Genomic DNA, 22,022 nt, shown 5'->3' on the forward strand with positions numbered 1-22,022 from the left:
TGGTGAAGGATTACATATATATATATATATATATATATATCTATATATAAAAAGTGCAAATCCCAGAAGAGTCCCTCATTTTAAAGGAGTCCAGTCATGGAAAGAAGAGTCGCAGGAGGTCCTTTTTGTTGACTTTCCCCATTTGATTCCTCGGTAATTCCTCCACCAGCAACAAGCCTGTTGGAATCATGTACGGACCCATGTGCTCCCTGCAATAAACACAAAAGTTTATACGCTGAAGACTTGTTAGTGAGAAAGTCCACAACATAAAACAATCACAAGGACATGACAAATCCAGCAACGTGAACGGCAAGAAAAAAAAAAAATAAATGCCACGACAAAAAGGAAAACACAATTGCACAACAAAGGCTTCCCCTGTGGCAGAGTATTGGAGATACGGAAGAAAATGTCCTTCGTACGTTCTGCAGCTTTCTTCCTTAATATCCCCACTTCGCTCCCAGACATAGACGATTCCCGTCACACAAAACAATATAATCAAAGAGAAACGACAAAAAGGAGGGGAAATAATAAAAAGGAAAACAGAAGGCTGTGATAATTAAAAGTGTTTTGTGTTTTTTTGTTTGTGAGAGGCTGAATGTTACATCAAGTCTTAAAGCCTGGAGCGCTTTTTATAATCTTCTAACCTAGTTTGTTTGTTTGTGTGCATGTGCGTGTGTTAGTGTGCGCACTCCTGTTGTGCGAGTGAGCGTAATGACTCATACGGTTGCCATCAAACGCTCCTTTCAGCAGATGTCTCCGTCTGCCTGACTCAGAGAAGAAAATGTGGTATGTGCATACAGACACGGCTCTGTGTCACCAATTTCTCCGGGGCAGCGTGTTTATGTGTGTGTGTGTGTGTGTGTGCGTTCAAGGCAGTGCAGAGGCTGTGACAGAAATTCAGACTGACATCTGAAGCCAGGGCACTGAAGAGTGAGCATCCATCTACTTGTTTATGTCTCATTTTATCTTCCTCCATCTCCTCCACTCTCAGGGCTGAGCAGTGCGTTGTGTGTTGGCACGACCCGTCCGCTGGCTAAACCCCTGGCTGCAAACACTGCGTGTGTATGCGCATGCATGTGTGGGTGAACATGGGTCACCGGCAGGGGTATTAATCTGCCATACTGGACCAGCAGGATGTAACATGAGCACTCCATATGGAGCTGTCATGTGCACAAACCTGCACATGTACAGAATTCAAATATACTAAACGACGGGTTGTAGGAAGTACTGCATGCAGGACACACACACACACACACAAAGAAAAAATCAGGTTGTTAGAAAGTGACGAAAAGGTGGAACGATGAGCTATTTTCATGAAGCGTGTTCTGTTTGTGTCAGTGAGGAGCTGCATGTCCACCAGCTACCTCCTGCTGCACACACAAAAAACTTCAGTGACATTTAGAAAGAAATGTTAGCCCAAAGGACAAAACCCTCCATAACAATCATTTGTGGCCTCCTTTAAACCTTCCTCTTTTTTCATCTCCTATCTTTCTATCCGGTTCTCATTAGTCAATCTGTGGCCTGTCATTCTCTCACCTTTCCTTTTGATCTGAACATTTCAGGACCAGTCACATGCTGCAAAACGCTCAGTCTGAATTAGGGGCCGTTCTTTGAAGGAATGCATGTCACCTGCCACATGCACCGTATTGTCCAGCGTATAAGTCGCAGGTTTTTTTTTGCATAGATTTGTCAGTCCTGCGACTTATATACGTTTTGTTCCCCGCGTATTCATAACACAATTTTTGACTAATGCTTTAAATTGATGAACTGCAACAGCGAGTCCTCCCGTGCGCGCTCGCTTCACTCAGCTGGTGCGGGCGGAGGAACGCTGGAGAGCTAGTGGCTCTGGCCACGATGAGCGGATGGATGGCGCCGCCCTGCCCAGGCGAAATGAAGCTGCTTTGACCATTAAATAAACGTGACGGGTCAGCGTTGACTCATAATAAATGTGACTTATACGACGAAGCGACTTATATATAAGTTTTATTCCTCTTCGTTATGCTTTTATTGAGGCAGGGAGCTGAAATCATGACATTCTGTGCTCTTTTAGAGCGTTTAGAAACATTGTTTAGAATATTGCAGGAGTGTGGGAAGGGTTTAAAACACTTGTATATATATATATATAAATAATAAAATAAACTACTACTTACTACTTGTACTAATATTCCTACTTCACGGTTTTTCACTTATCGCGGGTCTTCAGGGTACGGATCCCCCGCGATAAACGAGGGACTACTGTACTATTAATTTTACTACCGGTTTGTTTTAACAAAAAACAGTATATGACAAATAAAAAGGCCACAATCAACAACAGATCGTATGGATGTATAAAAACAACATTATGGGACTCAAAAACATTACCGTGCCCAGGTCTTCAGTTCTGGTAAGGTCAAACTCTGTCCCTTCCTCAGCTGCACCACAGCCGTGACTTTCTGTCCCCAAGTGACATCAGGGGCCCCGATCACAGCCACATCTACGCCACAAAACAAACAATTCAAGGAAAATATATATAAGGATAATATTTCCATCCATCCATCCATTCTCTTTTACCCGCTTCTTCCATTTTGGGTCACGGGGGTCGCTGGTGCCCATGTCCAGCAATCACTGTGCGAGGGGCGGGGTACACCCTGGACGGGTCGCAAGTCCATCACAGGGCAAGGATAATATTTTTAAAAAATAATCACTGTAACCATACAAGTTTTTGGATAATTTCATACAAACTCCAGTGTTGACATTTAAGGTTGCTACGTTTAATTTTAAACTAACAAAGAAAAACCTGAGTTTAGATTTAATCAGATCTGCAGCAGTTTCTGATTCAGAACTTAAAAAAAAATAAATAATCACAGTATTCAACACTTGTTTGGGTGGATAATTACGTCTGTTATCGCCACAAATAATTTAGCAGCATCAGTTTCTTTGTTAATTATCCCGAGGGTTTAGTAGATGGCCACTGCAAATTTCAACCCAATCTAGTGCAAAAAAGGAAATCTAGCAATCAGTGAGGCTTGGAAAAATTAACTAAAGTTAAACAAATAAAATAAATTTGATGGTAATTATATCAAACCTACAAAATCCCTAACGAAAATGTATTCAGTAAACAGTTTAAGGAATTTGTTTATTTTCCACAAACACGATTTCTGTATAAAAAAATAAAAATAAAACAAAGTAAATGGGATGACTTTATTAAAAACATAAAAACAGTCAAACACATAAAACTTTGTCTTAGTGATTATATGTACACTAGCAGCTTAACGTTTTGTTTACTCCGGTATTTTATTATAAAAATTGTGCTGCACATAAAAAAAAATACATCTTTAACATTTCTCACGTGAATTTCCACTCGTTACACATTAAATCGCTGTTTTATCGAGCTAAACACTCACAGTGCCCTTACCTGTGATGTCGGGATGAGCCAGGAGGTGACGTTCCACGTCCAGCGCGCTGATCTTGAAGCCGCCACTCTTAATGATGTCAATGCTCGTGCGGCCCATGATCCAGAACACGCCATCTTTAAAGATCGCTGTGTCACCTAAAACCAAACATCCAACCATGCGAGACAAAAAATTAACAATAAAACAATTCTTCTTAGAATAAGGTGAGCTCAGAAGATGACTGAAGTGATTAAAATATGAAATATGTTTCTTATTTGTATTAAAAACATCATTTACACAGATTATGCAAAATCAACAACTGTGGCAGGGCTTTTTCTCTCCTGAGTATATAAGATTTCTGTATTTTACATGAAGAATCTCTCTAAGTTTTGTTTAAAATCTGACAAAGACTTATTATAATTAGGTACTTTGGGCTTCTTGTAGAAAAAAAAAAAAACCTAGAAATTGCGAGACCAAGAGAAAATGAAAGTAAAACTTGATTAACGAACGCAAAATAAGAAAAGACTTAAAAAAAGAGAACAAAATAAAAGACAATAGAGCGCTCCTTTTTCTATGTAGGTGTGTTTTTAAGACAAAGAAAGTCAGAGTGCAGCGGATGGATGAGTGTTTAAGATCCCCCAGTATCCTTCAAACTCCCCCCTCATGCACACACACTTATATAGGTGTCTGGGGGACAGGTGTTGGGGAGTACAGGGGCGCAGGTGGGTCTGGGAAGGATGAGCAGAGGAAATGGGTCAGTATGGATGAGTGGAGAGGGAGGGAGAGAAAAAAAGGACAGAGGTGGTGAAGAAAGATGGAACGGGAAGATGTCCTTTTGGATTATTACAGGTGGTGCGTTCAAGACAGCTGGTACCGAGAGGACGGATGTGAGCGAGATGCTGCAAAGAAGTTAACAAGAGTGTCATAGCCAGGGTTAGAGGGGTGGACTAGAAGTGAACGGTAAAGACTGAGGCTGCAGCTAAAAAATATAGAAAATTAGTTTTTTGTCTGTAATGTACCCGGATATTCGGGGTTTATATTGTGGCTGCAGTAGCTCGTGGTCAGTGCCGAGATCTTTTAATCCTGAGGTTGCAGATTTGAGCCCAGGTTGTGTCACGAAGGGCATCCGGCATAAAACAATTGCCAAATCTTTCATGTGAATTCACTTCACACATTTTCACTGTACAGCTACATTTTGTTTGTGTCGTTTTCTTTGTAGGTAGTGAAAAGATGAAGTTCGGAGGTTTGCTTGGTTTAACTTGCAATGCAGTATTTGGGTGGAGCAAATAACTAAAAAGCATAACCATTTGCCACCTAGGACTTTTCTTGCTTCTCAGATTACTTCCCTCCATTCTGATGAAGGCTACAAGATGAACATCAGTGGTTAATGGACTGTACTTGTATAGCACCTTTCCATCTTATCAAGATACTCAAATATCATTTACCCATTCATACAGCACTCTACTAGATCTCTACAAAGCTAAATGAACAAATCATTCTAAAGATACTAATCAGAGCTTTATCACATTTATCACTGATGGGACACACATCGGAGGGAATGAGGGGTTCAGTGTCTTGCCCAGGGACACTTGGGCATTGACTGCTGGTGGATTCGAACCCCCAACTCTTGCATTGGAGGACGACTGCGCTAACCACTTAGCCACAGCCGCCCTTGTGAAATAAAGTTTTCAAAATTTTATGGTACCCCTCAATGCACACGGCAGCAAGAGAGTCCGAGTTCTAAAAATCATCTGGGACGTTGTGCGAAGTTTGCATGTGTTCCTTCAACATGTGTAGGTTCAATTTCGACAGGTACTTTTTAAAAGTTTAAAAATCTGTCTTTATTTTAAATTGCTCCTTAGCTTGTAAAACATAAAAAAAAATACAGCAGAATTTAGGTACCAATACATAATACAGCCCATTGCGCAAGTGATACATACCAGGTATGTACTGGACACTTACCTGGGATTTATGGATCAAGAATGTACTACGAAGTGATGTAATTGTATCTACTTGATGAGTACAATTCAATTCAATTCAGATTATTTATATACAGCAGCTCCAAGTCACAACAGAAGTAATCTCAGGGCACTGAACAGAAACATTCATGTACATAAAAAGTAAGTTAATAACGTTATTTATCTGAGGAGCAGACTGCTTTGAGTCTAACTTCAGCGCAGACTCTCATCAGGCACCAGGTGAGTATCAGGTACACACCTGGAATGTACAAGATAACAAGTTACCTTTTAATGCAGCTTGGTCTTTGTCGGTATCAGGTATGTACTCTGTAGGTACCCAATATGTATCCTCTGTACTAGGTCAGTATCCTACATATCAGGTATGTACTAGATGCATATCTGGTAGAGGGCAAGAAGCCATGTTGTACAGTGCCTTGCGAAAGTTTTCGGCCCCCTTGAACTTTTTAACCTTTTGTCACATTTCAGGCTTCAAACATAAATATATAAAATTTATTTTTTTTGTGAAGAATCAACAAGAAGTGGGACACAATCGTGAAGTGGAATGAAATTTATTGGATGTGTCAAACTTTTTTAACAAATAAAAAACTGAAAAGAGGGGCGTGCAATATTATTGGGCCCCTTTACTTTCAGTGCAGCAAACTCACTCCAGAAGTTCAGTGAGGATCTATGAATGATCCAATGTTGTCCCAAATGACTGATGATGATAAATAGAATCCACCTGTGTGTAATCAAGTCTCTGTATAAATGCACCTGCTCTGTGATAGTCTCAGGATTCTGTTCAAAGTGCAGAGAGCATCATGAAGACCAAGGAACACACCAGGCAGGTTCGAGATACTGTTGTGGAGAAGTTTAAAGCCAGATTTGGATACAAAAATATTTCCCAAGCTTTAAACATCCCAAGGAGCACTGTGCAAGCAATCATATTGAAATGGAAGGAGTATCAGACCACTGCAAATCTACCAAGACCCGGCCGTCCCTCTAAACTTTCATCTGTAACAAGGAGAAGACTGATAAGAGATGCAGCCAAGAGGCCCATGATCACTCTGGATGAACTGCAGAGATCTACAGCTGAGGTGGGAGAGTCTGTCCATAGGACAACAATCAGTCGTACACTGCACAAATCTGGCCTTTATGGAAGAGTGGAAAGAAGAAAGACATTTCTCAAAGATATCCATAAAAAGTGTTGTTTAAAGTTTGTCACAAGCACCTGGGAGACACCAAACATGTGGAAGAAGGTGCTCTGGTCACATGAAACCAAAATCAAACTGTTTGGCCACAATGCAAAACGATATGTTTGGTGTAAAAGCAACACAGCTCATCACCCTGAACACACCATCCCCACTGTCAAACATGGTGGTGGCAGCATCTTGGTTTGGGCCTGCTTTTCATCAGCAGGGACAGGGAAGATGGTCAGAATTGATGGGAAGATGGAAGGAGCCAAATACAGGACCATTCTGGAAGAAAACCTGTTTGAGTCTGCAAGAGATCTGAGACTGGGACAGAAATTTATCTTCCAACAAGACAATGATCCAAAACATAAAGACAAATCTACAATGGAATGGTTCACAAATAAACGTATCCAAGTGTTGGAGTGGCCAAGTCAAAGTCCAGACCTGAATCCAATCGAGAATCTGTGGAAAGAGCTGAAGACTGCTGTTCACAAACGCTCTCCATCCAACCTCACTGAGCTCGAGCTCTTTTGCAAAGAAGAATGGGCAGAACTTCAGTGTCTCCATGTTCAAAACTGATGGAGACAAACCCCAAGAGACTTGCAGCTGGAGCTGCAGCTGGAACTGCAGCAAAAGGCGGAGCTACAAAGTATTAACGCAAGGGGTCCGAATAATATCGCACGCCCCACTTTTCAGTTTTTTATTTGTTAAAAAAGTTTGACGCATCCAATAATTTTCATTCCACTTCACGATTGTGTCCCACTTGTTGTTGATTCTTCACAAACAATTAAAATTTTATATCTTTATGTTTGAAGCCTGAAATGTGACAAAAGGTTGAAAAGTTCAAGGGGCTGAATACTTTCGCAAGGCACTGTAATACAAAGTCTGTGCTGATACCTAATATGCTCCTGATACGTACCAGATATGTACCAAGTAAGTATCCTTTAAATACTAGGTATTACGTAGCGTGCAGTGATGAGTATTTAATATCAGGATTATTGGGTCAAAAACACTGATGCTTGTGGAATCCTCAAATAAATCTAGTTGTGACTGAATTGTTTGGTTATTGGTTAAAGGCTTTACACCAATAACTTTAGCAGTCATAACATCCCGGGTACAGCTCAGTTAGGAAGGTTGAGACTTTACAACAATCTGTTCGTGAAATATAGAGTCAGTAAAAGGAAGTAAACGCAGCTGTCCTCCTCAAAATAAACACAACAACGCATTTAAGAATGGAACTGCATTTTATTAGAAGACATTTTCATGCAATCATCTGTACGTCTCTCCTCCCAACATTTATTTGTTCTTTGATCTAATCTAATATTCCTCTACTCATCCCACGTAAACGCTTGTTTTTCTTCTCCAATATCAGCCAAACACACAAAAAAACACTTATTTTATTATTTTAGTCTCATCCTTACCCCTCATATTTACCTCCTAAACATCTCTCAAGCACCCAGTCATCCTATCTCCTTTTCCCCCTCTTGCTGCTCCACCTCAGCATCAATAGAGGGCCCATCTGTTCCCATACATCATGCACTTCATTTCAGTTTATTAGCTGGGATAAATCATAAATATTTCATTATACATCACATGCGGCTGTCGCCAGCACACCGACAATTTATCACCACTGCCCTCTCTGCCGGCTTGCCACGGCGGCTATAAGCTTTCCAGTCTATTAAACAAGATTGATACAGTGTGTAAATTTAGATATTGGGAATTTCTTCACAGACCACTGCTCTGCACTGATAGGCCCGGGTAACAAAGGAGGGAGGATGGAAGTAGACAGAAGTGGGGGTGGGGGGGAGGAGGAGTCGGTTGGGTGTTTATGCTACTATCAGGGTAGTTACAGTTGCTCCCTCTTTTTTGGATGAGGGGCAAAAAAGCATTAGAATAATTTGGATACAGCCATGTAGCTTTCTCATTTTATGCACATAGGTATAAAAAAGAGCAGTGTACACGCACACCGATTGTCTGTTTGTGTGTCCTGTGTGTGTGTTTGCAAGCTGACATGGATAAGAACCATAAAATATCTTCATCTGGCTGCAAACGTTTGTGTTAAGAGAGAAAACAACAACAATGAAGCAATCTGTGACAAGAGTCGACAATAAAACCATGGGGACAAAGCAGCCTCAGCGAGTTTAAAATATTTAGGTCTGTTTGACCTTGTCTCTCTGAGTCGAAGGAAATAATGACGGCTACATTAGCATTTTTGGAGAAATGCACAAGTGGGAATAACGAATGGAGAACACAAACTGATAAACGAAGAAAGCAAGGCGAGGAGAGATTTTTAGGAAGTGTTAACAGGACACACGTTTTCACACACACCGTATGCACTTACACATTACATGCGCACGCAATCACTACTTCAGGCATCAAGAGTCTCCGCCATTATGTGTGATGGAGTCTGAGGCAGATATGGCCGAATGGCTTTCTTAATTAAAACGATAAGAAGCCTAATTGCGCTGGGCTTTCATCTCATTCCGAGACATTAAAGACAGTGGAGGCACACAGCGAGGAGAAAATAAAGAAATAAAAACATATCAAGAACGTAAGTTAGGACGGAGGGCGCAGAAAACTTTGTGATGTCTTTCAGAAAGCAGAATGTAGAACTGCATTAGTTGAACTCGCAGAACATGTTATGGTTTAACTAAATTGTTTCAAGTCATTAAGCGTCATTTCTATTTACAGGAAAAACTAAACTGCGAACTGGTGTGATATCAGGATCAGCGCAGTTTGAAATAAAAAAACAAACAAAAACAAACTGTGACCTTCATTGAAAAATTCTGTTATATTTGGTCAAAAAAATAAATCTAAATTGACTATTACTGAATTCCTGAAATACACTACAATAAACCAAGCGAAACAGACTGAACAAGCTGAAGAACAAAAGAGAAAAGATGAAATATTTGCAGCTACTGAAGTGTAGGCAGCTTTGGAAAAAAGTCCTAAAATATAAAATTTATTTTCTTGCATTAAACAAATATCTGATTCTAAATGTGAAATCTCCTTTTATCTGTGCACAAAGCTAACACAGATTAAATTAGATTGATTTTTTTATTGATTGTAATTCATTTTTCATTAAATTTCATTAAATTATTTAGGCTCACCACCAAACAAATCACACCAAGCACAAACAAGAATTCAGAACAGACAAACAGTGGAACGCAAATTTTAAATTAATCAAAAATCCCTACACAAATCCACAAATGTTTCGTAGACTGCGTCAGGATCAGTTTATGCGTGGCGGGGAATTAACATAATGCTTTAACAAATACTTCTTTTATTTTGCATAACCCTCTGTGTTCTTACATTCACATACGTGGAACTCATCCCAACACAACATTGGTTCATTATCTTGTTTTCTTTAACAGCCACTTCAAATGAGCCGTTAAATTAAAGGGACTCATTGCAAAGTAAAAGAAAAATAAAAGGTTATCTTTAACTACAATTCTAAAATGCAGGTCTACACTCAGTGTAAACAAAGCTGAACCTGCAGATATCCACGTGGAAGCTTCAATCAGGTGATTGACCTACATTAATCTGGCCTAATCTGTGTAGGTAAACAAATCTGGAGGAATTAGACAAGTGTAGACCAGTCAGTTTAAGCTCAACATTGTCAGTCACTTCGGCTCTTTCCGTAGTTAAACGAATGCATGTCGTAGTTTGTATTAGATCACACATTTTTAATCAAAGAACAAATTATCAATATGAGCAAGACAGTTTAAAGATTTTGTTTATCACTTTGTGATTTTTGTAAATTTTATTTTATTTCTGCCTGGTCTTCATGACTTTGTACAGAGTACCTTTAAAAGCAAAATAATGCAAACTCCAGCTTTTTATCATAGCAAAAATGTTGTTTGATTTATTCTTTTCTCGTGTCCAAATATTGTTACTTTGGTCTTATCACTGATACTGTACTTTTTGGATTATAAGGCACACTTAAAATCCTTTAATGTTCTCAAAACTCCACAGTGAGCCTTATAATCAGGTGCACCTTATGTATTAATTCTGGTTGTGCTTACGGACCTTGAACCATTTTTATGTGGCTATTGTGAATTAGTTGAATAAAGTTTGACTTATCTGACTGTTTTGTTTTGTTAATGCGCCTTATAATCTGGTGCGCCTTATAGTCCGAAAAATACGGTACACTCGAATTTATTGTTTTAACAAAATTCAATCATATAACCAAATATCTCTTGTAAAACGTTCTTTGTTGATGCCATCACTGTGTCATCTGCATACAATAAAACTATAGGTTTATATATTCAGCAATTACTAAGTCATTAAATTGAACACAATGATTCAGTGATAAATAATAATATCAATGGTTGATTTATTCTGTGTTTTGTAACTATTGTCATGATTTACATGTTTTATTTACGCTTGTCTGTGATTTTTATATTGTTTAATCTTTTTAGATTACTTAGGCTCACTTAGTTTACGATTTTTTTTTACTAAGCTCTATAAATTAAGCTGGTTTGACTTTAATTCTTTATGGTAAAGGGAAGCTGATGGATCTTCACAGTCTCAACATCTGTTAAAACACAAGACCCTAAGTCCAGATGACCTGACTGAAAAATGTTGGATTTTATACCTGGATTATTGAGCATGGACTTTGTTGTTTTCAACCAGTTTGACAAGACTGTCAACAAGGAAGAGGGACGGCAATGGAGGAGGGGCGTACCAAAGAGACCATCTTATCACAAGCAGAACTGGTTTGTTCCACTTTGGAGTAAGCTGTTGGGGGAAGAATCAGTTTTGTTGTGTGTTTCCTTGACTGATGAAGCCTTCCGGATCGAAGGCGAAACGTTTCAGCACAAAAAAAAAAAGAAACTGTCCAGATGACCTGACTGAAAAATGTTGGATTTTATACCTGGATTATTGAGCATGGACTTTGTTACAAGACCCTATAAGCCTGTATGTGTAACACAAGTCTGAGAGTACAAAATATTTTAAACACCTAATTATTATACTAAATTCTAAATAGTATGGTTGGAGATTAGGACAGGTAAGAACCACCTGGCAACACCACCCTGTTTCTTCCCATGATCATCAAATAAACCGTTTGAATCTCACCCTGCGTACCGGCTCAACAAACACCTGCAGATGGTACGGAAGCTTCAAAGTGATCATGCCTTTTCTGAGATATCAGAAAATGACAATTTGACAATATTCAACAGAAAATATGTACATTTAGTAATTTTGTTCAATAAAACTGTCTACACCAGGGTTAAAATGTCTTGTGCGAATGATTAAAAAACACAGAGACAGCCCAAACAAGATGTTTTTCTTAGACAAAAATGTCTGAAAGAAAAGGGCAGAGTGTGACATCTGACAAAGGGCAACAAAACAAAAACATTTCAGGCTGCTGGCAGTAGCATATTGAAAGAGAGAGGCAACAAAAAAAAACATCAATTTCTGAGGCTAAAACCGTTTCTGTGCTGTTATTGGTTTGTCAGGATTTTCTCGCTACTCGAAAAGTTTTTTGCTCTCAGAAAAAAGACAAATACACATTTTAAAGCCCAAAGGCTTATCCAGATAATTAAAACAAAAACACAATACAAAACATTTAAACTAAAACTATAGTTACGTCTTCAAATCTTTATCGCCAACTAGAATTGATCCTTCTCCCATAATAATGAGCTGAAACAAGAAATCTCCAGTGTGTGATCAGTAAAACACTGAATTCATCTCAGTCAATAAGAAATAAACCAATCAGTCTTTAGTAAATTTGAATCGAAGCCGTTCCAGTAAATAAACACTGAAGATACTTCGCAGTTTCACAAATTAAGTGAAATGCACATGAAGTCTTCTTTTTTTTTTTTTCAGTGCTTTAAAATATTTACCAATCTGAGAAAAACAAGAAGAAGAATTATTTCCAGTGACTTCAATGTCAAGCTGTTGCCATGACGACGCCTGACTATGCAGAAGTCAGGTCAATTATTTTTCAGAACATACTGCATACGGTGTTTTCAAGGTTTTACAGGCTCGAGCTCCAAGAAAAAAAAAAAAAAAAAAAACAGACCTTAAAAACATTTTTCTTTTTCATAAAGTTCCTGTAAAACCAGGACCTGGTGTTGTTCTTGTGATGATGCAAATCTATGAATTCAATGCCACTCCTTCGTCCTCAGAGCGAATATAAATTTACTGTAAAGCTCAACTTCATCATGCTCAACTAGACTCTTTGACCTGGCGTTAAAGTTTTGACAACGATATGAATTAATGAATGAGGGTTTAATTTGTATTTATTTATTGGTTCTTTACATATTGAACCAAACAATAATTACACTACAATAAAAGACAAAAAAGTTTTCTGGCTGGACATTATTTAAATTTATTATTTGGTTTAATAAAAAAGTGTTTTTGCTCTTTTTAAGGACATTGTATTGTTCATCAGCCCTGTCCGTTCAATGAAGTAAAACTGCACAGAAAGGTTTTGCTGTATCTGAGCAAAGGGCGTCTGCAACACAAACAAAAGCACGTACAGTAGTCCCTCGTTTATCGCGGGGGATCCGTACCCTGAAGTCCTGCGATAAGTGAAAAACTTAGGGATAGTAGTACAAGTAGTAAGTAGTACCGTAGTTTATTTTAGTATATATATATTATTTTTAAATAAAAAATCCATGTGGCTCATCCATCAATCAGCCAATTGTGTGTCATGTACAATCTTACTTTGAAAAACTGTGATAGAGCGAGTCTGCGAAAAAAGAGCCGCAAATTAGGGAGGGACTACTGCAATCTGTTGTTCTGGGGGTCAAAGGTTAGATTAGAGGTGGGTCTATGACATCATAGTTTTGAAAAGGCGATAAAGACACAACAGTGGTGCTTGAACATGACTCGAAAAATACAGTTTAGACGCTCTTAAAACCCCCTTTCCATGTGGAAGGGACCTTAATGCACTTGGATGTGACAAATCCAAAAATAAATAAAACTTTTTAAAAATTGTCCTTCCGTGCTCAGACCTGCACAGTTTATTATAGCTACCTTTACACAAATAGGGTGAGTTGTGAGCTTTGGTACAAGTGGAGTCACGGTCTTCACATTCAGCACAACTCTACGACTGTGAGTTAAAGCACAGAGCTCTTCTTCATCTCTTTGGAAAGGACCGTCTTATCTGAACCAAGATGGGCGAGGTCTAAACGTGAGCCATGCCTCTTCTCAGAGCAACTGTAAACACTTAGCATATATGAATATTAATGTTCCAGATTAAAGCCCTAAAGCCAAGATGGAAGAGTTAATGAGGATAAATAACAGACAGCCAAGCAGTGAAATCTCAGCACTGACATTATTTATCATCCTTAACTTTTGTCACAGCTCCTTTTTTAGTAATTAATATCATACAAGAAGGCACTTTGCACTTGGATGAGTGATCTAATTTGTTTAATATAATGAAATTAAAGGAGCTTGAATTGCTTTATGTTAATGCTTCTGATTGTCCTCGCTGCTTGGGCTGCCTCTTCAGCAGCAAATAACAGACTGAACTTGAGGATTGATGTGCGTCTCAGATCTGCCATGTTCATCAGGGAAACCATTTAACTGCCGTTTACACGCGCCAACTCTGCACCTAATTACACAAACCTGATCTCAATCAAGAGAACACGGAGTAGCCAAATATCAAAACTCTGATTACCGGATTTTGTTTTTACACTTTGGACCAGAAAAGTTCTTAAAAGTCGAAGAGAAAAACAAAGTAAATGGAAGTGCTGCTGAAAAAAAAAAAAAAAAAAAGCTGTGTTGACAGTTTGCTAAACCCCCCCAGAGTTCAAGTGGCTCACATAAAGTGATGTTTAACAAGATTTACCTGCAAGTGTTGTTAATAAAACAAGGAGCGCCATCTTGACTGTAAATGTTACAGGGACGGCCGGTTCAAACAAACCGCTGGTGTGGGGGGGCTGGATGGTGAACAAATCCCACTGGGAGCTCTGACATTGGAGTTAGGAGGACATAGTGTGACTTGGAGTAAAATATGACATTGGGAGCATAGAGAAGAACAGCTGGGAGCAAAAGTGCAACACACAAATGACTAGTGATGGCTCTGCAGGATCTCAGCCACAATTCTCCCTGTCTGTTGGAAAACACAGCCTTAAGAAAAGAGACTCACCTATTTCATCTGGGTTACATTTCTCTCATTCAACATGGGTAAGCACACAATAACTCACCCAAAATACTACCTAAAATCAGAAAGATGTGTAAAATGTAAATAAAAACAGAATTTAATGGTTTGCAAATCTTGTAAATCCATATTTTTTTCTTCACAATGGAAAATTGCAAACACTTAATGTTTAAACTGAAAAAAAATGCTACCATTTGGAGAAAAATATGGGCAATAATAAATCTTGAAAAATTGGGGATTCTGCCCCACCAAGTACTCCGGTTTTCTTCCACCGACCAAAAAACATGCACGATAGGTTAATTGGTGCGTTGAAATTGTCCCTGGGTGTGGGCGAGCGTCTCGTTTGTCTCTACGTGTCCCTGTGATGGACGTCCAGGGTGTACCCCACATTTCACACAGTGACTGCTGAAGATTGGCATCAGCGCCCTGTGACCCGGAAAGGAGAAACGGGTAAAAAAAAAAATGGATGTATTGATGTACGGGTGGTTCGTGTGACCAGATAAGTTTTATATTTTGCATGAATGTTGGGGAGAAGCTCAGAAGACAGCAGCGGTTTTGGATGATGTTAACAAATGCTTTTATTTTTTTCACATGATCAATACAATGCATTAGTGTACAGCATTCATATTACCGTATTTTCCGCCGTACACGTCGCACCATCGTATAAGTTGAATTAGTCCAAATATGTCTAATATTGTGGGGAAAAAAAAAACAAATACGTCGCTTCGCCATATAAGCCGCATCTATTATGCGTCACCGCTGACCACCCAAAAATGTGGGCCGATGTTGTGCCAGAAATCGATTGGATGCCAAATGGCGGCTGCGGGAGCGTGAACGGGAGGACTTTAACAAGAATTTAACAAGATTAACACTTAAAAACAATTATTTGTTTGCTCGACATTATATCAAAGATGTGTCTCAGTTGAACTTTTACTTAATAAATGCACTTTAATGGTCAAATCAGCTGCATTTCGTCTGGCGGTGCGGCAAAATGCAGCTGATTTGACGCTTGCTCCAGGAGTTACAGAGCGAGACAAAGGTGGCTTTGTATGGCAAGCCAAGTGTCTCATTAATAGCTACTTTTACTTATTAATGAGACACTTGGCTTGCCATATTAGTGGAGGGCCCTCTAGAGGCTGAAAATGGTAGTGTTCAATATTTTCCATGTCAGAATGAATGAAATCATCAGATCTCAGCCAAAAATTTATTATAAATATCGGGGGAAAAAAGTATATTAGTCGCTTCTGTGTATAAGTCGCAGGAATTGGAAATTTATGCAAAAAAGTGCGACTTACCGCGAAAAATACGGTAGTCTGATAGATTGGCTGGACACAAACTAAAATATATTTGATGTAATTTATATCTAATTATAGTACTTACAGGATTCAGATGGCCCAGATTAATATTTTTCTGATTAAATAAGCCATTAAGAGTGACAAACTAAGGTAAAATGACCAAGATTAACTCTTGTTAACATTTGTGCCCCAGAGCCTGAGTCTCTCCTACTTAATTAAATGAGACCTCAGATAAGTCCTGGCTAATAGTTTGCCCCCAAGCTCAACTTCTTCCTCACTGTCTCCTTCAACCGACTGTCTTTTTTCATTACTGAAAGGCAAAATTCGAACATTTATATAATACTTCAACGTTTCTCTCCTCCCACAGATCCTTCCTTATTTATACATTCAGCTTAATAGCTAAAAAGCATAATCCTTTTTCAAACGGGCTTCTTTTTATTGGATAACATCTCCTAAAGCCCAATTTAAAGCACTAAGTTGTCTAACTTGTTGCGCATCAGACCCATTAACAAAAGATCTGATCGACTTACTGCACGTCTGGTCAGTGGATGAATTCTGCTGCAGAGTCCAAAAGGAAAAGTTAAGAAAGCGAAAGGGGATCAATGAGCTCAGAAATGTTTGTGAAGATGAGTGGAAAGAGAGCACTCGGGTGACAGCTTTCCTATAGAGCTGCCAATCATGTGCACAGCACCTGCTGACTCTGAAGAAGACACCTCTGACCAGCGGAAAACTTATCGATCTGAAGTCTCACATTCCTTCTGCACTATTCTTTAGCCGTCTTGTTTGCCTCCGCTTCTTATTCACCTGTCAGCCCGCCAATTAGCTGTAGATTCTGCTCACAGTTCTTCTTCTTCGTGTCAAACACAGTGCTGACATCATCATCAGCCAGCAAAGGTTTCTGAACTGGTGTTGCTCCTTCGGTTCTGAGCAGTTCTGATAGCTCATCCAACAGGATGGATACGGTTTCGTTGAAATACAAGAAACGTCGCTTCAGAAATGAAGGTAGTGTTAAAACTCACAAAAGAAAGGGTTTCCTTTGACTTTTCGACTTCAAATGTGAAACACCACGTGCATAGAGATGTAGCTTATCTGATTTCACAAAGGTTTGAAACCATAATCAGCGTCACGCGGCACACAGGACTAGTTCAGTAGGCAGAAAGATTGGAAATACTAAAGGTGTTTATTAGAAAGTTTCTTTGGGCTGCTCTCTTCTTCAGCGAGCGCCACAGCGAGCATGCACGAGAGATTTGGCAGTTGTTTTACGCTGGACGTAGGTCTGTCGCGATAAACAATAAATCAGTTAATTGCATGATAAACGAAAATAATTGACCTCATTTTCATTTATCGGCTTTATTGTTTCTTTGTGTCTCTCTCTTTCTACTGAAGACACTGGATGACAAAAGGTTCAACTCCGGGGCTCTTCACCGACACCTCCTGGGTGAAAAATGCTATGCTAAAGAGCTCAAACCACACAGAGCATCCGCCATTTTGAGAACCGAAGAAAGACAGCCCATGTCACGTCAAGGGGCCTCCCTCCCATTTTTCTTAAAGAGACACGCTGCTCGCTCCCTCACTATCCATCCTTCGGTTCAAACAGTTTTATACTGCCATCCGGTGGTCAAAAAAAGGTACTACATGCAAAACAAATTAAAGATTGCTTCTTAAGTTTGACAATAATTACTAATTATTGTCAAATTTCAAACAATATTATCGTTTATCGCAATAATTTCTGAGACAATTAATCGCCCAGCAAAATTTATCGTTACAGGCCTAGCTGGACACCCTTCCTTACGCAACCTGGGCTCGAACTCGCAACTTCAAAGTTGCAAGAACGCAGCCTAAGAAGCTTTTATTTTTTTAAAAGGAGTTTTTAGTAATGTAGTTGTTTCTGATTTGAGTTTTCAAAAAAAAAAAAAAAAAAAAAAAAATAAAAAAAAAAAGAATTCTACTTCAGCTGCTCACTTGAAACTTTAGATCAAATGAAAAAAGTAAAAAGTAAAACTGTCCTTCAGGTTTATAAAAAAAAAACCCCAGGTCTGTTACTCCTGAAACCCTGAATGTCTAAAAAAAAACACCCCTCCTGGTTCATAACTGTGAATGTTCATGCTGAGGTTGGGAGTTGGAGGAGCTGGGTGGGCAAAGGAGGTGGTTTGATAGCTTCCTCCAGAGTTGTCCACGGTGTGTGTCAGTGTGGCTTCAGGGAGCTGTCTGTGTGGAGCTGATTGCAGCGCCTCTCATTATGTGGCCGGTGGCTGTAATGGAGTGTGACAGCAACGCGCTGCGCTCTGGATCTCTGTCCTTACAGCCTGCAAAGCCAATTAAACACATTCTGCCCTTCTCTCCTGACTGTCAAGCCCCGCTTTACTCTCAATCACTCCATCCTCCTGTGCTAGCCCCAGCTCCTCATCCACCTCCCGCCTTGTTTGAATCAACTCTCGGCGTTGGCTCTTTCCAACCCTACCAGCAGCACATCTCCGAGCTCAATCACTAGTCCTTCTTTTGCTTCTGGCTCTCATTTCCTGACGTCTACATTCCCACTCAGAACTCCACTTGCGTCTGCCCTCTCCGCCCTGCACACCTCAGCATTCTCCACGTTAACTTAAAGCCTGTCTCCGAGTGGTTTTTTCAGTAAAGCATGACTCCTTTCAGTGGGGGAATGAGAAGTGCAGGGCTGCATGGAGGGGAAGCCTCTGATGGCAGCTTCTCTCTGTGCTACCACACACACACAGTAAAGAAAAAAGAGCGAAGCAGAGGAAGAGAGCATCTCTAGGTTCCTCGAGACCCAGAGCAGTCACAGCCACTTAGGAGGAAAAATGCCCTGCAGCACCAAAAACACACACAGTTCATTTATCACTCCTTCATAGCGCCCTAAAATGTGCACACGCACACACCGAGTAGTCAAACGTGTTTGTTTGTGTGTTTATGACCAGCACTGCACTCCCGCTTTTTAAGTGTTTAAAATCATATCCTCAAAGTCCAGTCTGCAACATGGCTGAAAAGCTCATCTGACATCTTTCCTCCTTCAGTAAAGTGCCCTGACAGCGCCGATCATGTAGCTGCAATAAGCAGAATTCACTCCCTTTCCAGGAAGCACGTCGATGAGTGTGTGCACGTGCACTGCAGAGAAGTGAGTCAGGACAAAGGGAGGAGGGAATAAAAATAAGGTTTGGTACCTGTTTTGAACCAGCCATCATCTGTAAAAGACTCTCTTGTCTCCTGAGGTTTGTTCCAGTACTCTTTAAACACAGACGGACCGCGGACTAGCAGCTCCCCTTCGTTACCCTCCAGACCAGGTCGGACCTGCAACAAGAGGCAAACAGAACAAATCAGAGGAAAGAAAAAGTCCCAAGTTTAGTTTGAATTCGCAAAGCAACTTAATAAGTTGATATAATTTGACTGGTAGCATCCTATGAAGCAACTGGACAGAATAAAAAACGTTGTAGTAAAACCTAATTAATTATTGCAACGGGGTGAGACTAACACAAGTTAGTTCCTGGTGTGATCAAACTGTGTAATGACTGGGATACTGCTCATCCACTACGTTTGTGTCAATTTGTAGTTTAAACCTTCAAAATCCCAAGATTTTATTTTTTTATGATGTTCGATAGGACTGCGAAAAGAATGATTTATTTTTGTTAAAAAAGAAAAGAAAAGAAAAAAGCATTTAAACAAGCCAAAACTTTTTAAACGACCTCATTATCATCGTACAAGCTATAGATTTTCCCAAAAGCATACGAACAAAGTACCACAAAACTATTATTACTATTAAAAATTATTATTTTAGGTATCTCTTCTTCTTGCTTTTTATTAGATGGTTTTGTGAAACTAATTCTTTAGCACAGAGACGGCCTATTCAGTTCAATTCAATTCAATTCAGTAAATTTATACGGCGCCAAGTCACAAAAGAAGTCGTCTCAGGGCACTGAACAGAAACATTAAGATTAAAAATAATAATTTAACATTATTTATCTGAGGAGCAGACTGCTTTGAGTTTAACTCCATCACAGAACTCTCATCTTGAGCAAGCATGAAGGCGACAGTGGACAGGAAAAACTCCCTCATGAGGAAGAAACCTTTAGCAGAACCAGGCTCAGGACAAGCGGACCATCTGCTTCGACCGGCTGGTTTTGGTAGGAACAGATACACAATGGCAGGTCAAGAAGCACATGTTGAGGTATCAAATGAAAACTATTCAATTTTAACAATTCATTTAAGGACATGAGGTCAATTTGTACTCTAGTAGTCTCAGCTTAAGGCAGCATAACAAGCCAACCCTAACTATAGGATTTATCAAAAAGGAACATCTTAAAACTGGACAATGTGTCAGCCTCACGGACAGAAACTGAAAGTTGATTCCACAAGAGAGGAGCCTGATAAATGAACGATCTTCCTCTCATTCTGCTTTTGGAAACTCTAGGAACCACGAGTAAGCCTGTAGTGTGAAAGCGAAATGCTCCGATAGGAAAATATGGAACAATAAGATCTCTTATATAAGCTGGAGCTAGGCTTTTGAGAGCTTTGTATGTTAAAAGTAAGATTTTGAATTCAATTCTGGACTCGACAGGGAGCCAATGGAGAGAAGCTAAAACTGGAGAGATGTGATCTCTCCCACTAACTCCAGTTAAGACTCTGGCAGCAGCATTTTGGATCAACTGAAGACTTTTTAAAGAAGTATTTGGACACGAAGAACTCCTTTGTGTGAGATCATAAACTATCTTCTTCCGTCTTCTTCTTCTATCCAAAAAAAGCAGCTACTGATGTATAGCAGATAAACTGGCCATCTTATTTATCTAATATCCTGGTCAACAACACAGTTTCTGCAGGATAACTGCCTGAGGATGACTTGACTTTGTATTTTGTCATTTATTTGTTACCTGAGTGCCTTTGTGATTTCCCTCCACAACAATGGTGTCGGTCGTGTTGTTCATAACGATTCGAACATCCACACCTGGAAGAGGCACTCCTACAGCTCCTGTCGAAATTTACATACACACACAAAAAGACTTAAGGATCATTATTAGTTCAAGCAGGCATGATGTTTATTTTGTTGGGTTCTGATTCCCTCACAGAAATTGAAAACGCACACACAAGGGAAATTGTTAACAAAGCGAGCACTGACTTCTTTAAGTTGAGCATTTTTCAACTGAAACTGTCAGTCTGCTCTTCCAAGATGGCATTAACGTCCATCCTCTGGGCATAACTGGTCACTGAGCGGTTTGCTGAGCTTGTAAATCTGGAAACAATTTGTCTCAGTCAGCTTGCTTCGACAGTAATGGGAATTTCTGGGCAAAGCCTGATTTAGCTTTTATTGCTAGCATCTAAAAAAAACACCAAAAATCATACAACTCTGAATTTTTTTTTTTTGGTTTGCACTTATTTCATGAGGCTTTCAGAAATCTCCAGCAACTGACTGTACTGTACACTTTTGTCAGTATTTCAGTGTCAACTACTGCTGAGAGCTTGACAGGCTTTCACTAAAACACAACTGCATAAAAATGCTCTAAGGTGACAAGTTATCAAAAGCGATAAAAACCCCGTGTCAAAAACTCAGTGCTCATAACTTGGAGGTGCAGGCACATTTTAATTATTAATAAAGTGTGTAAAAATGCATAAAAATAGTAAATTCCCACAAGTACTGACATCACCTGCATTCTCCTGCTTGTTGTGGCCACAAGTGTGACCTTCAGGGTTAAGTAAAAATGGCAACGAGTGCACAGGGCATGCAAAGGGAGGGTCTCAGGGGTCTTCTCTGTGCACATGTAAAGGTGAGCGTGTACATGTCTGCCTTGAGGCTACAACGCCGTTCAGAGACTATTGCTTTTCAAATGAAGAGCTGGTTGGGTCGTGATTACAGAAGGAGTGTCTCACTCCATACTGATCTAATCAGTTCAAATCCTGAATGAGGGACTGGATTTAAAGAGATCAATATGAGAACAAACTGAATACTAAAGCAACTAGGCTACTTCTCAACGGATCAAAAAGTTTAAAATCATTAGATCAGACGAGCTGGACAAGCCAGGTTTTAATGCCAGCTGCATTAAACACTGCGGCAAAGAGTGCAAAGAAATGTTAATGCCGACCTAAAAAGTACA

General features: G+C 39.6%; 1 protein-coding gene across 1 annotated transcript in view; it reads right to left on the reverse strand.

The window, feature by feature from the left end:
* Positions 1 to 76: 76 nt before the first annotated feature.
* acsf3 (acyl-CoA synthetase family member 3) overlaps positions 77 to 22,022 on the reverse strand; it is a 40,003-nt gene continuing 18,057 nt past the window's right edge. Inside the window, exons 5-9 of the mRNA XM_037696360.1 lie at positions 20,805 to 20,902; positions 19,104 to 19,230; positions 3,395 to 3,529; positions 2,362 to 2,473; positions 77 to 209 (exon numbers count right to left, since the gene is read on the reverse strand). Coding sequence (XP_037552288.1) covers positions 95 to 209; positions 2,362 to 2,473; positions 3,395 to 3,529; positions 19,104 to 19,230; positions 20,805 to 20,902 — 587 coding nt within the window. The 3' untranslated portion in view covers positions 77 to 94. The remainder of the gene's footprint in view (positions 210 to 2,361; positions 2,474 to 3,394; positions 3,530 to 19,103; positions 19,231 to 20,804; positions 20,903 to 22,022) is intronic.

This window comes from Nematolebias whitei, chromosome 2 (genome assembly GCF_014905685.2).
Source record: "Nematolebias whitei isolate Nwh7 chromosome 2, NemWhi1, whole genome shotgun sequence".
NCBI classification, from domain to species: domain Eukaryota; kingdom Metazoa; phylum Chordata; class Actinopteri; order Cyprinodontiformes; family Rivulidae; genus Nematolebias; species Nematolebias whitei.